Source organism: Eumetopias jubatus, unplaced genomic scaffold, assembly GCF_037043125.1.
Source record: "Eumetopias jubatus isolate StellerSeaLion01/CBP00866 unplaced genomic scaffold, mEumJub1_p1.0 scaffold_14, whole genome shotgun sequence".
Taxonomy (NCBI): Eukaryota; Metazoa; Chordata; class Mammalia; order Carnivora; family Otariidae; genus Eumetopias; species Eumetopias jubatus.
In genome coordinates this window covers 61638902-61652546 of record NW_028274820.1, presented here as the reverse complement: position 1 = coordinate 61652546, position 13645 = coordinate 61638902, and the positions used below count along the sequence as shown (strand labels likewise).

General features: G+C 50.3%; 1 protein-coding gene across 1 annotated transcript; it reads left to right on the top strand.

Moving 5' to 3' along the window:
• The first annotated feature begins 6515 nt into the window (after positions 1-6515).
• Positions 6516-9102, top strand: TRIL (TLR4 interactor with leucine rich repeats). Its single transcript, XM_028119293.1, has one exon. It carries the CDS (start codon positions 6516-6518, stop codon positions 8961-8963), a length of 2448 nt encoding a protein of 815 aa, XP_027975094.1. The 3' UTR covers positions 8964-9102.
• The last annotated feature ends 4543 nt before the right edge of the window (positions 9103-13645 follow it).

Here is a 13645-nt window from a genome sequence, read left to right as displayed (position 1 = left end):
CAAATAAAAGAATATTGGAAAGTTGTACCATAAAATACAATTCTAGGCCTGGTTCCTCAAGATGACAAATATTTAGGAATAAGAGACACTCTTACACCTAAAGCATTTCCTGAGGCTACTGACTGAATTCTATCTAAGGGAGGACAACATTGTATGACCACTATAAAATTTCAGTTTACACAAAAACAAACGCTATCCTGCAACCATAAACAGTATGCGGATTTGCCTTATTTCTTAAGTTACTACACCCAAGCCAACAACTGCCTTTCCTTTTTTTTGAACTTGCCAGAAGCACCAACATTTCACTGGAGTTTTTGTAGCGATTGTAAAAGCAATCTGCTTTTACGTGTCAGTTTCAAATACTCAGGCATCTTTGAACGGATGAATAAGGATGTTCTTTGAACCCAAAATCCAGTGTGTTAGAAGCAGTCCCTTGTCAATGGCCCTCAACACATACAGTATTATGTGGGCCGAATATTTTCTACAAAGGTTTCAGTTATTCTTTTCCTCTCAAAACATAATTGCTACTCCAGCAAATGGTGCCCCTCGTATTTATCTGTAATGGCACCATCTTCCTGGATTATCAGCTATATACATTTAACTCCCTAGCCACGCGGAGCTCTCAGAAGGAACAGAAAGAGATCTCACTTGTCTTTCTGTCCCTGGGCCCCTAGCAGAGGAGACACAGAAAGGTCTGAATAAGCCCTCCAGAATTCTCCTTCAGTGATAATACCTAAAACAAAAAACAAAAACAAAAACACCCTGGGAATGTGCTAAATAAAGATCCCTAGGCCCTATTCTGAATCAGTTTCAATTCAGGTTCTGAATCAGTCTATGGAGGTGGGCCTAGGATCCTGTATTTTTAGTAAGCTCCTCAGTTTCCTCCTCTGTAAAATGGGTTGACAATAGTTCCTATCTCACAAGGTAGTTGTGGAAATAAATGAGTTACTTTATGCAGAGGGCTCACACCACCGCCTGGCACTCAGCCAGCACCACATGAGTGCCAGTCACAGTTACTGATATCATCATAATACAACCAGCCGATCATAAGCAGGTGTTTTGGAAATACTGTCGATCAGTTTTCTCAAACTTAGGTCTACATAAAAATCATCCGATGGCTTATAAATGCAGATGCCAGGGCTCTGCCCCCAGAGATTCTGATTTAGTAAGGCCGATACCTTGCCAGCATTCCTATTTGCTTATGGGAGGGACATGGAGAATCTGCCGATATACTGTAACCCACTGGTCCTCTTATTCACATTCCTAATCCCCAAGGCAAAGAAACTTGACTCTCAGACTGGGAGTAAGATGAGGCTCAGTCAGACAGAGAAAGAGAGTTTTGGGGGCTGGGTTTGATAACACGCCAAAGGACCAATGGGGACTCTTGGCATCCTACTTCATCTGTGTTGGGGGCCACACTGCCTATCTTGGGTTGGCTCACCCAGGGTGAGGAAACAGCTGGGCCCTCTCTGCAGGCTGCCCTGAGTAAGCTCCACGCGGCTGCTCCAGCAGGACTTGGCAGATCCACCTCTCCCCACAGCAGGGAGCTTGAGCTCTCCTCCCCCTAACCCTTCCTGCCCCAGAGCAGCCAACTCACACCAGGTCCAGGAGCTACTGAAGACACGGCCTGGAATCCTTCTTGCCTCTGCAGTTCAAGTCCAAGGGAACCACAGGTTTCTTGGGAAGAAAGCACTTGTACCTCCCTGGCAAGCCCAAGAAGATTCCAGGCCTGGGCAGGACCAAGAACCCTTACACCATATACATGTGTCATGGAACCAGACCAAACTTGCCTCTGCTTCTGACCTCTGCAACTATCCCCCAGTGCGCTTGAGATTTAAAGGGCAAGCTTTCCAAAAGTGAAACGACAAAGCTCTTGCTTCTCTCACAAACAGCATTCCCTTCTGGATTTCCATGTGTGATTATCCAAGTTATACATTTAAGCATAATCAATACTTGAATCTCCCGGAACATGACCAAGCCTGGATCCATCCATAAACAAAGACATTACATCGCTAAGAGACAGGCATTTAAATGGAGACAACAATGTCCATGCTTTTACTAAAAATTATTACTATTTATAGAAAATTCGGTATAGGCTATGTTATAATGTAGAAGTCACATTTTAAAAAATGCTTTCCTTCACACTCCTGCAATGTTTCTCCTTTTTCTTCTTAAATCCAAGTATATGTACTTTTTCCTCCTAAAATGCTACATACGGACAGGCCTGTCTCTAATATTTGAGGAGCCCAGGGTCAGAGTGTGAAAGAAGATCCCTGGTCCCTGGCGCCTCCCCTCAGCTCCGGCTCCTGCATTACGAAGAGTCTCCTAGTGGCCTCCCGGGCATACCACAGGAAATCGCAGCTCACACCTCCAGATTCTTTTTGCACAGCTGCCTTGTGGCCTTCTCTTGGCCCTAGGGATATATAAACTGTGGCATAACCAGCCCCCAAGAGGACAGGCGGATGAAAGTCTTCACAGATTTAGGCAGTTGAATAAGAAACTCCAGGGTCCTAGGAGCCCTGGGCAGGAGCGGGGCTGTGGGCTGTGGGTGGGCACATCCCTTTGGAAGCCTGAAATCCTGCTCTTCTGGGGAGGGACACAACCAGACAAAGACTGGAACAAAGCCCTCTCCAGTCCAGGTAACCGTGGTCCAAGAGTGATGCTATATCTAGTATCTACGCAAAGCCTATGCATAGCTTACCTAGTGAATACCTTGGTCTGGATGTTCTATCAACACATACTCCGCACAAACCACTGTCACACCAAGGTCCCAGAGGGCAAGAACTGGATAGATAACATTCTCTTTGTATAGCACCTACTTTATTTAGCAGAGATACCTTTTGACGTTGCAGTGCAAATATCATTATGTCATCTGCCTGCAGAAATCCTTAAAGGGGAGTAAGGGAATATTTATTTGGAAGCCATATGAGCAAGTTTGTGTGATACTGTTGAAAAATACAAATGTCAAAAGATCTCATCAACAAAGACAGAAGATCTGGGGGTTCCTAAAGGACCCTCTTGCCCCTGTCTGCAGGCTTCCAGCACTTCCCTCCTCTGGAAACCTTCCTCAAGCTCTCAGTCCAGGCCAGGTGCCCTCCTCAGGGCTCCCATGGCTCCACCCCTCGGCACTTACCACCTGGTGATGCCATTGCTCACTCCTTGCCCATCAGTCTCCCACCGAGCTGTTGCACCCTGGGGTCTGGCACTGAATCCTATCAGCCGCTGCATTCCCATCACTCATCCTGGGATTTGTCTCTTGCTAGATTCTCATAAATAGTACCTGCCAGATCACCAGCATTCAAAGCAAATGCAGCTTTGGAGTTGCTTTTACAGCTCTTCACTACTGGGGGGCTCTAAGTACTGCTGAATTCGAGCAAAATACCGTTTTAGCTCCTGGAAGAGAGAGATGGTCTGAAAATAAAACACGTGAATGTGCAGCATTACAGAAACAGAGATCATTGGGGGCACATGAGAATACACATTCATGTACTCTGAAGGATTTAAATGTCATTCATTTGTAAAGTGGACCTCAAGCTACATGCCTTTAAAAAGGGAAGCATTTGTCAAAAAGACCGTAATCACACTATTTCAGAAAGAATTTAGCTGCATGCACACACACATAATGTGTTATCACTTCATCTGCAGATTCCAAAGTCTTAATCTCACTGAAACTGGACTGAGGGTGCTAGCAACACCTATCGAAAGCTATTTATACTTATTTGAAGCATGGCACACTGTATCTATTTTAAGCAAGGTTAACTAGGTGGCTGATGGATTACTTCAAGAAATTACTTCAAGAAAATGGAATGTTGTGGAAAAGCAATTGCCTTCTGACATAAACCAGATATGATGTTATTTCTACCTGCAAGCCAGCACTACTGGTAGAAATGTTAAACACTGGGCAATAATACCAACGACAGTCAAAACATTGAAAAATACCAAACATCTGCGGGGGTCTGATGATTTTGTACATCTTCCTTCGGGGCACCTATAAAGCAAAGACACTCGTGCAGTGAGTGATTAGTGCAAACTCTCGAGGTCCTCGGACGGAACGGTGCCTGTGGTCCCCACTCTGCAAGATGTCTGCAGACTCAGGGGTGGGGTCCCATCTCTGCTTCTCCCTTTCTTCCACGTTACACCTCTCTCAGCTCTCCTCTGATGGCCGTTTGTGTGTCCTCACACCATAGGCTCAAAGCTGATGCAGCCACAGCGCCATCCCAGGTAGATCCATCCAGCGGTTCAATTTGAAAGCCAGCAGCTTCCTAGTCTTCTTTTCTCCAAAAAAAACGGAAAGTCCTCCTAACAACATCTGGGGGGCCAGGATCAGGCCAGCTTGTGCCACACTGTGCAAGCCTGGGTTTCACCCTCTGGGGCAGTACCTTCATAAGGAGGACTGCAGTCAAGAACTAAAAAGGCTTCAGAAGTTTCTCACCATGAGAACTAAAAACCAAACTACCTTCTATCTTGTTAAGACAGATACTTGGAAAGTATCTGACAGATACTAAGAAAGATACACACTTTATTTGAAAACTCAAAGCATATCACAAGCAAACTTGGGTCTGTTCGCTGTGCCCAGAACAGGCATTTCACTACTGACTGACCGTGAGCTCTCCACTGCCCTTCGCCCTGGAGCCTCCAGTACCTGCTCTCCCATAAGTCTTCCTTGACCATGCAGCCAAGGATCTCGTCTTTCCTGAAATTCAGAACTCCTCTCTATCACCCACCTACATAAATCGCTAAATGAGGCACTCAATCCCTGCCAAACACTGGAATTACTAAAACTCACCTTGTATCTCAGCAGCTACTGCCTTAGATGATGACTTAACATTTCCATGACTTGCCCTCCCCTCTAGATAGCCAATCTCTTGAGGTGAGGATAGGTCTCCTTTAATTTTTCACAGAGCAGATCCTTAAAATTACATTTTCTGAACATTTTGGGTGGGAAGGGGGAGGGAAGGGACCTTTATTTTTAGCAAGACTGTTTGCATAAACAAATGATTAAAAAGAGCTAGTCCTTGCCCATCCTCATTCTCAGCGGGGGGCTGCCCTCCAAGGCGCCAGGGACAAATGCTCCATTCTATACTGATAAGTGGTGAGACTCCCCCACTAAGCCAGGCCTGAGAACTTCTGGGCCTCAAGACTTTGAAGATCCCTGCAAGCCCAGGCATCGAGCTGGTGAGGCCCGCAGGTCGCAGTTACCAGAGGGTCTGTGGAGGTGATTTTATGTCTATGCACACGTGCAGAGCCTACCCCAAGGGCTGTAAGACGGGAGGAGGATTAATGAGACTAAATCACCAAAATCTGACAGAGACACCCTCTTCGCGGTGGTAGAACCAGTTCCGGGATTCTCCAGGCTCTTACCTACAGCAGGGCCAAGCGAGTACCCAGTTCTGATCCCTACGTGGGACGATGCCTCTCCTCGGCCACCTGTACAGCCCCGTCAAAAAATCCAAACACCCAACACTCAGACGGGGCTGACCTGGCCTCTTCTGACGGTAGTCCACCGACAGCTCTTTGGAGACAACCTTGGGCAGCCCTAAAGTTCTTACAGGATGTTTGCACCCTCCGTGCTGCGTGCACTGCCCGCGGGGTGACACTTGGAAGCGCAAGTGACTTGAAAACGAAGAAGAGGAGCCGCGCTCCCAATGCGCCGAAATGACTGGTGTACTCATCTAAAATAAAAAGGTCTCTGTCTGCAAATTCCGTTTGCTAGCCCGGTAATCCACCCCCGCCCCCAGCTCTGCGTCGAGGGCCGACCCGTACAGCTGTTTTTAATCCCTACTTTTCTCACTCGGCGTCCAGGGCTCGGGCTGACCAGACGCGGAGCCACTTAGCGTTTCCTCCTCCCCCTGTCAGGGTCTGTCCTCCCTCCGCCGTCTCCTCTTTCTCCGCCTGCATCCCCGGGGGGCAGAGTGTGGGAAGAACGAATTTCCGCCTGGTTTGCCCGCCACTCGCAGACTTGGGTCCCTTCCGGACGCAGCCTGCGCACCCCCGGCTCCTCCCCCAGCTGTTCCACTGAGGCCGCGCTCCTGGTCGCGGACCGAGAGCCAGGAGGCGCGGGCTGCGGGGGCCGAGCCGCCGGGGCGCAGCAGCCAAGCCGCGCCCCGAGGAGCTCTTGGAAGGGCTCCCGCCTGCAGCTGGGGAATCCGCTTGGCGGGGAGAATCCGTGCCAGGGAATCCAGCTCTCCGGACTCAAGCTGCAAACAAAAAGCTCAGGTCTGGCTCCCTCCCTCCGCCCCCCGACGCACACCCGGAGAAACAGTTTTGTGCAGAAATGCAACAAGTAGCACCCGGAGCTCCCGGAGCGCCCTGAGCCGCCTGACTTGGCGGGGCGAAGGCCGCCTGCAGAGACCCGGGCCAGCCACCGGACAAAGGGCGGAGGAGGGGCTGGGCCGCGCTGCGGAGTCCGAAAGAGGCCATTGAGCGACTCTGGCCAGGCCAAGGGGAATGCAGAGGAGACACAGAGCAGGCGGGCCAAGAGGACGATCCGGCCGCAGCACGCAGGGCAGGCGGCGATGGAGGCTGCCCGCGCGGTGCGCTTCCTGCTCGTGGTGTGCGGCTGCCTAGCGCTCCCGCCGCGGGCCCAGCCCGTGTGCCCGGAGCGCTGCGACTGCCAGCACCCCCAGCACCTCCTGTGCACCAACAGGGGGCTCCGCGCCGTGCCCAAGACCAGCTCGCTACCGAGCCCCCAGGACGTGCTCACCTACAGCCTCGGCGGCAACTTCATAACCAACATCACGGCCTTCGACTTCCACCGTCTGGGGCAGCTCAGACGGCTGGACCTGCAGTACAACCAGATCCGCTCTCTGCACCCCAAGACCTTTGAGAAGCTCTCCCGGCTGGAGGAGCTCTACCTGGGGAACAATCTCCTGCAGGCGCTCGTCCCGGGCACGCTGGCCCCGCTGCGCAAGCTGCGCATCCTCTACGCCAACGGGAACGAGATCGGCCGCCTGAGCCGCGGCTCCTTCGAGGGCCTGGAGAGTCTGGTCAAGCTGCGGCTGGACGGGAACGCCCTGGGGGCGCTGCCGGACGCGGTCTTCGCCCCCTTAGGCAACTTGCTCTACCTACATCTGGAGTCCAACCGGATCCGCTTTCTGGGCAAGAACGCCTTTGCCCAGTTGGGCAAATTGCGCTTCCTTAACCTCTCTGCCAACGAGCTGCAGCCCTCCCTACGCCACGCGGCCACCTTCGCCCCGCTGCGCTCCCTCTCCACCCTCATCCTCTCGGCCAACAGCCTCCAGCACCTCGGGCCGCGCGTCTTCCAGCACCTGCCGCGTCTTGGCCTCCTCTCACTCAGGGGCAACCAGCTCACTCACCTCGCGCCGGAGGCCTTTTGGGGGTTGGAGGCCCTGCGCGAGCTGCGCCTGGAGGGGAATCGGCTGAGCCAGCTGCCCGTGGCGCTGCTGGAGCCTCTGCACAGCCTGGAGGCGCTGGACCTTAGCGGGAACGCGCTGTCCGCTCTGCACCCCACTGTCTTTGGCCACCTGGGCCGGCTGCGCGAGCTCAGCCTCCGCGACAACGCGCTCAGCGCCCTCTCCGGGGACATCTTCGCCGCCAGCCCGGCCCTCTACCGGCTGGACCTAGACGGCAATGGCTGGACCTGCGACTGCCGTCTGCGGGGCCTGAAGCGCTGGATGGGCGACTGGCACTCGCAAGGCCGTCTTCTCACGGTCTTCGTGCAGTGTCGCCACCCCCCGGCCTTGAGGGGCAAGTACCTGGATTACCTGGATGACCAGCAGCTGCAGAACGGGGCTTGTGCAGACCCCTCGGCCTCAGGTTCCCCGACCGCCGAAGGTCAGGGGAGGCCTTTGCCCACAGCCAGAGGGGAGGAGGTGGCACCCCCTGCAGGCGGCCTCTCGGAGGAGCTGCCACCGCAGCCGCAGTCACAGCCGCAGCAGCGCGAGCGATTTCTGCCCGGGGTGGCTTGGGATGCGGCCGCCAGGGAGCTCTTGGGCAACCGCAGCGCTCTGAGGCTGAGCCGACGGGGCCCGGGCCTCCAGCAGCCGGACCCCTCCGCCGCTGCTGCCGAGGGCCCGGCGCCACACCCACTGGACCTGCTCCAGAAGCCCGAGCCGGGACCTCAGACTCCGGCAGACGCCGCCCACGCGGAGCCCACCCCGACGGCCGCGCCCGCCTCTGCGCCGCCGCCCGCTGGCGACCCCTGGCAGCGCGCGGCGGCGAAGCAGCGCCTGGCCGCGCAGCAGCAGGAAAGCGCCGCCCAGCCAGACGGTGGGGTCGGCCTGCCGCCGCTGGTGTCCGACCCTTGCGACTTCAACAAGTTCATCCTGTGCAACCTGACGGTGGAGGCGGTGGACGCCGACAGCGCCTCGGTGCGCTGGGCGGTGCGCCAGTACCGAAGCCCCCCACCGCTGGGCGGCGCGCGCTTCCGCCTGCTCTTCGACCGCTTTGGCCAGCAGCCCAAGTTCCACCGCTTCGTCTACCTGCCGGAGCGCAGCGACTCGGCCACGCTGCGCGAGCTGCGCGGAGACACCCCCTACCTGGTGTGCGTGGAGGGCGTCCTCGGAGGCCGCGTCTGCCCGGTGGCTCCCCGTGACCACTGCGCCGGGCTGGTCACCCTCCCGGAGCCTGGGAGCCGGAGCAGCGTCGATTACCAGCTGCTGACCTTGGTCTTGCTGGCCGTCAACGCGCTGCTGGTGTTCCTGGCGCTGGCGGCCTGGGCGTCCCGCTGGTTGCGGAGGAAGCTGCGGGCTAGGCGGAAGGGTGGGGCCCCTGTGCATGTTCGACACATGTATTCCACCCGACGTCCCCTGCGCTCCATGGGCACCGGCGTGTCTGCGGACTTCTCGGGCTTCCAGTCACACCGGCCGCGCACCACTGTGTGTGCTCTCAGCGAGGCGGACCTCATCGAGTTCCCCTGCGACCGCTTCATGGACAGCGGGGGCGGCGGTACAGGTGGCAGCTTGAGGCGGGAGGACCATCTTCTGCAGCGGTTTGCTGACTAGATCCAGGGCCTCCAGGGGTGTGGAGACCATCTCATTGGCCTTGAGGAGCCGGCCACTTTCTGTGGAGCCCCTCAGGGGAAGATCTCAGGGGAAGATCTCACTTTATCAGAGCTTCTCCTTTCCCCCTTTTGTGAACTTGCCAGAGAAGCCAAAGGGGAAGCCAGTTCGGCACCCCCGCCCCCCCCCCAATTCCCAGTACCCACTCATGATGTGAATGGGTGGTACTTGGTGGTCAAGGCCAAGAGTAGGGGACAAACGGATGGTAGAGTCCAGAGGTGGAAAGCCTTCTTTTACATGGAGACCTTGGCACAGCTATGGATATGGCTTTTGTGGTGTTGCAACGCAAGAGCCTGGCCCCCTTTGGGGTAGAAAAGGGCGCTTTTGCCCCCGGAATGGCCAGAATGCTTTTTGTTTGTTCAGTGGGAAACAGAGGAGTTTTGTCCTATTTAAGGGAAAAGGAACTTAGTATTACAAAGGAGGCTTGGCACCTGGACTGCACTGGGCTGGTGGTCTCTGCCAAGAAGGGAGATGCTGTAAGCAGGTGGTAAAGTTTAACACACCCGCCAAGGAACTCTTTCATGTTGGTTAATAGAACATTCAGGATAATTTAAAGTTTAAATAATTAGAGAGGCTATTTTTTTTTTTTTTTTTGAACAATGTGAAGAGCTCGGACATTTAACAAACTGACAATAAACTCAAGGACTGTTTTAGTTGAGCTGAGCCGTTCAACTAGTATTTTCTTTTTAACGTTAACACCGCAAGAACATTGGCTGACCTTGGGGTTAACTAAGATTACCTACTTTCTCAGGAGAAGGCTGCATGCAAGACTTCTCTGTCAGGGTTGCTCCTGTGGCTTTTTAATTTTATTTTTTCTAAACCTATATATGGAAAAGGAAATGTCAGTGCCAGACTTGGTAAAAGAATGTAAGGTGTGCATAACCGATGATGGCATAGGGAACTGCAGCCTTCCAGTTCACTTAACCGCATCTCTGACACTGTCCAGATTGGAATAAATATGATGTGGTACTTCTCATGTTTTTATCAGTCATGCACAGTAGACTGTGCCCTGCTTCTCTTGAGTTGCACCGTTAAGTGATAAAGGCAGTTCCCTAATAGGAGGGAAGCAAAAGGTGACAGTCAATTGACAGCGTAAGTTTCAATCACCTTAATGTCTTACTCTATAGGAAAGAGGGGGAAGAAATTATTGGAAAAAAATGTGAAAAAGGGTACATCAGTGATTGTCTGTTTCTACTAAAACCAGAAGATTGTTAGGAGTACTTAAACCTCACTGTGAAATAATGATTTATTTTGCAAGTTAATCTCCACTACCCCGTGTTTTACCATGTTATTAAATCTTATCTTTTAGTTAATAATTACAGTATTTCTTTTAAATGTTTTTGTTTTAAATTTAGGATTAGCTCCTTTATTTGCTCTGTTGTTTTCAACTATTTGGGACACTTTCGTTCCCTGATATTTATGAAGTACATGTTTATGACTAAATGTAGTGCTTTGGTTTACATTAATGATTTTGTGTGTGGTCTAGAAAAGCAGTCACAGGGCAGGGGTGCACGGTGATGTTCACCATGGTTGTGGAGTTTTTGGCAGTGGGGTGCCACAGAGGCTACTACGATGGTGCTAAGGCTAACAGTGAATCTCCTGTTTAGGGCCTTAAGCCCCTGAGGGTCCTGATGACTCAGGGAATCTATCATAGTCTGGGGGGTCCTTCATTTTACGTTTGGCCTCCATTGAGCCAAGCCTGCCCTTGTCCCAACAGCTGAGCAGAGACCCAGGGCTCTAAACGAACGGATCTGTGTTTATGTTCAGATGAATAAATGGCCAGACCACTTAAAGTACAGCTGCTTCTCTGGCAGTCTTATCTATGGGGCCAAAACTTAATAAACCACAGGAAATAGGCTGTCATTCTTAGTTTGCTGCCAGGGTCCATGTCAGATCCCAAGCATATGAGTACGTGGGAGAGGGGGTCGTTGCTTGCTCTTATTTGAAACCTTTGGGCTATTTACTTGCCTCTCTCGTGCTCCTAGTTTTGTTCATTTGTAGAGCAATGGCATCTTTTAGCTGGTCCATTTGCACAGCAGTGTAATCTTGAGCCCCACTGAAAGTCTGGAAAAGACCTCTGATGCTTCCTAGCACCTACCCTTTCATCTGCAGAACATCACTGAAAATACTTTACGGAAAAACAGTAAAATCTATGTAAAATGAGTTCGACTGGAAAGTCTTTCGGTGGGAAATGAATGAATGTTATACATTGTTATGTTCAGTTATGTCAATAAACCCACTTACTAATGGAGATGTTTTATTGTTGGAGTTTCCAAGTAGCCTATACACTTTCGTAATGATATGCTGTGGTTTCTACAGCAGTTTCCATTGACGACAATGAAACATGAGCTTCAAGTCTATCTGTCCTCTTGCAGTGGTTTTTAATTGCCATTTCTACCAGAGAGTGCAGACTTTATTTTTCAGAAATAGGAGAGTTTATGCCCAGAGAAACAACGGGATGACTCTAAAAGCAGATGGTAAGCCATGATAAGAAAACACTGTTAAAATACCAGTGACAGCAAGATGACTGGGTCTCAGCATCAGCAAGGAATCAGGACTTTTGACTCCAATGGTCAATAATCAGGAGCTATCTTGAACTGGAGGTCATTTTTGCCATTACCAAAGTGTATGAAAAGATAAGATTTCTTTTTTTTTTTTTTAAAGATTTTATTTATTTATTTGAGAGAGAGAGAATGAGAGATAGAGAGCACGAGAAGGAAGAGGGCCAGAGGGAGAAGCAGGCTCCCCGCCGAGCAGGGAGCCCGATGCGGGACTCGATCCCGGGACTCCAGGATCATGACCTGAGCCGAAGGCAGTCGCTTAACCAACTGAGCCACCCAGGCGCCCAAAAGATAAGATTTCTAAAGTGAGAAAGAATAAACTCCATATGAGGTAGGATGGTTCATTTAAAGCGCCATTGAGGGACGCTGGGGTGGCTCAGTCGGTTAAGTGTCTGCCTTCGGCTCAGGTCATGATTCCGGGGTCCTGGGATTGAGCCCCGCGTCGGGCTCCCTGCTCAGTGGGGGGAGTCGGCTTCTCCCTCTCTCTCTGCTCGTGTGCTCTCTCTTGCTCACTCACTCTCTCAAATAAATAAATTTTAAAAATCTTAAAAATAACATAAAATAAAGCAGCATTGAAGCAGTCTGGAATGTAGTCGGACCCTCAGCCCAACCTGTTAAGATTATTACTGGGTAATAACTGGCACGTGATCAGAGCAGCTTCACTAATTTGCAAAGACCTGGTTTTCACCAGAAGTACACCAATGTGGGCAGCTACTCTCTATCAAGAAACCATTAAAACAGACACTGGATTACCTGGAATTCGTGCTTAACCCCTCTGCAATCTGCTTCTAAGCCTTGGAAATAAGTGACAATGAAGCATTCTCATGCCAGAAATGTATTAAAAATCGAGACCATGACCCAGGATTAAAACAGATTTCTACCCAGTGTTATTCTTTCACCATCTCAGAGAAACAGCATCATTAAAGTTCAGTATGATTTTAAGGAAGTGATGAAAGCATTTTAGTCATCTGGGATGGCATTTGTTCTCTTAACCTGATCTCTTTGTGCCTCAGTTTCTGCATCAGTTAAAATGGGAATCCTGAGTCCTGACTGCAGAGTGCCATTGTGAGGAATAGATGAGTAAAAAAGCATTTGACAGTACCAGCTGCAAGGCAGATGTTCAATAAATATTAGATGTATTATTAGTAGCAGTATTTTGTGCACAGAGCAACAAATTGTAAGAGACATTTTAGAAATACCATGGACAAGGCGCTTCTGCTTAAGCCCTAACCAATCAGAAAATCTAGGTAATGAGATTCAGTGACCCCTCCCTTTGTTCTGGTTAATTGAGGCTCTTGTGTAATTTACTGTGGAAGGATAGCTCTTGAAATACCTTCTCATTATTTTATTTTTTCTCTCTCATTATTTTTCAAAATAGAAAAAGTGAACATACTAGTATTTGACTAAACTTTTCTACGTTTATTAAACTCTTGGCATAAGCTCCTTCATCTTTTGGATTGAAACTAAGGATGTGTAAATGACGTTGCTTCCCATTAACCTAGTGATAGCATCCCCAAGTGCCCTTCGACTTAGTTTACTTAAAAAGATACTTTGCATGAGTAAATGTTCCCCCCCCCCCCAGGGATTTCAGGTCACTTCATCCTTCTCAATCATGTGGCAAATAATATTCTTTTCATTTTACGTGGGAGACGGAATATTTACATTAATCACTGAAATAATTAGGGGGAAATGTAGCTTCATCTGTTCGCTTTATCTTGGGACAGAATAACTAAATATATCATTACATCTGTTTGAGAGATTTTAAGCTACAGAAACGTGGCTTTATAATTTGTCTGTGAAATGGTATCAGATGCCAGACAGAAATATATTGTCATGCCCCAGCCTTTCAAGCAACAGCATCTCTTGACTCTAAATCCATAACATTTTTCTCCAACCGACCAAAGCTTCATAAGTTTAGCTCCTAACCCCCACTCTGTCTTCAAAAGCAACTACCAGTATGAGTTGGATGTGTTCCCTTCTAACAGTCAATTCTCCTTATTCACACGTTATGTTGCATAAAAGCCACAGCAAACACTGAATGAACAAACACTGAACCGTTGCTCT

Coding starts and splice junctions, on each gene's coding strand:
- TRIL (XM_028119293.1), top strand. CDS start 6,516: ATGGAGGCTGCCCGCGCGGTGCGCTTCCTGCTCGTGGTGTGCGGCTGC.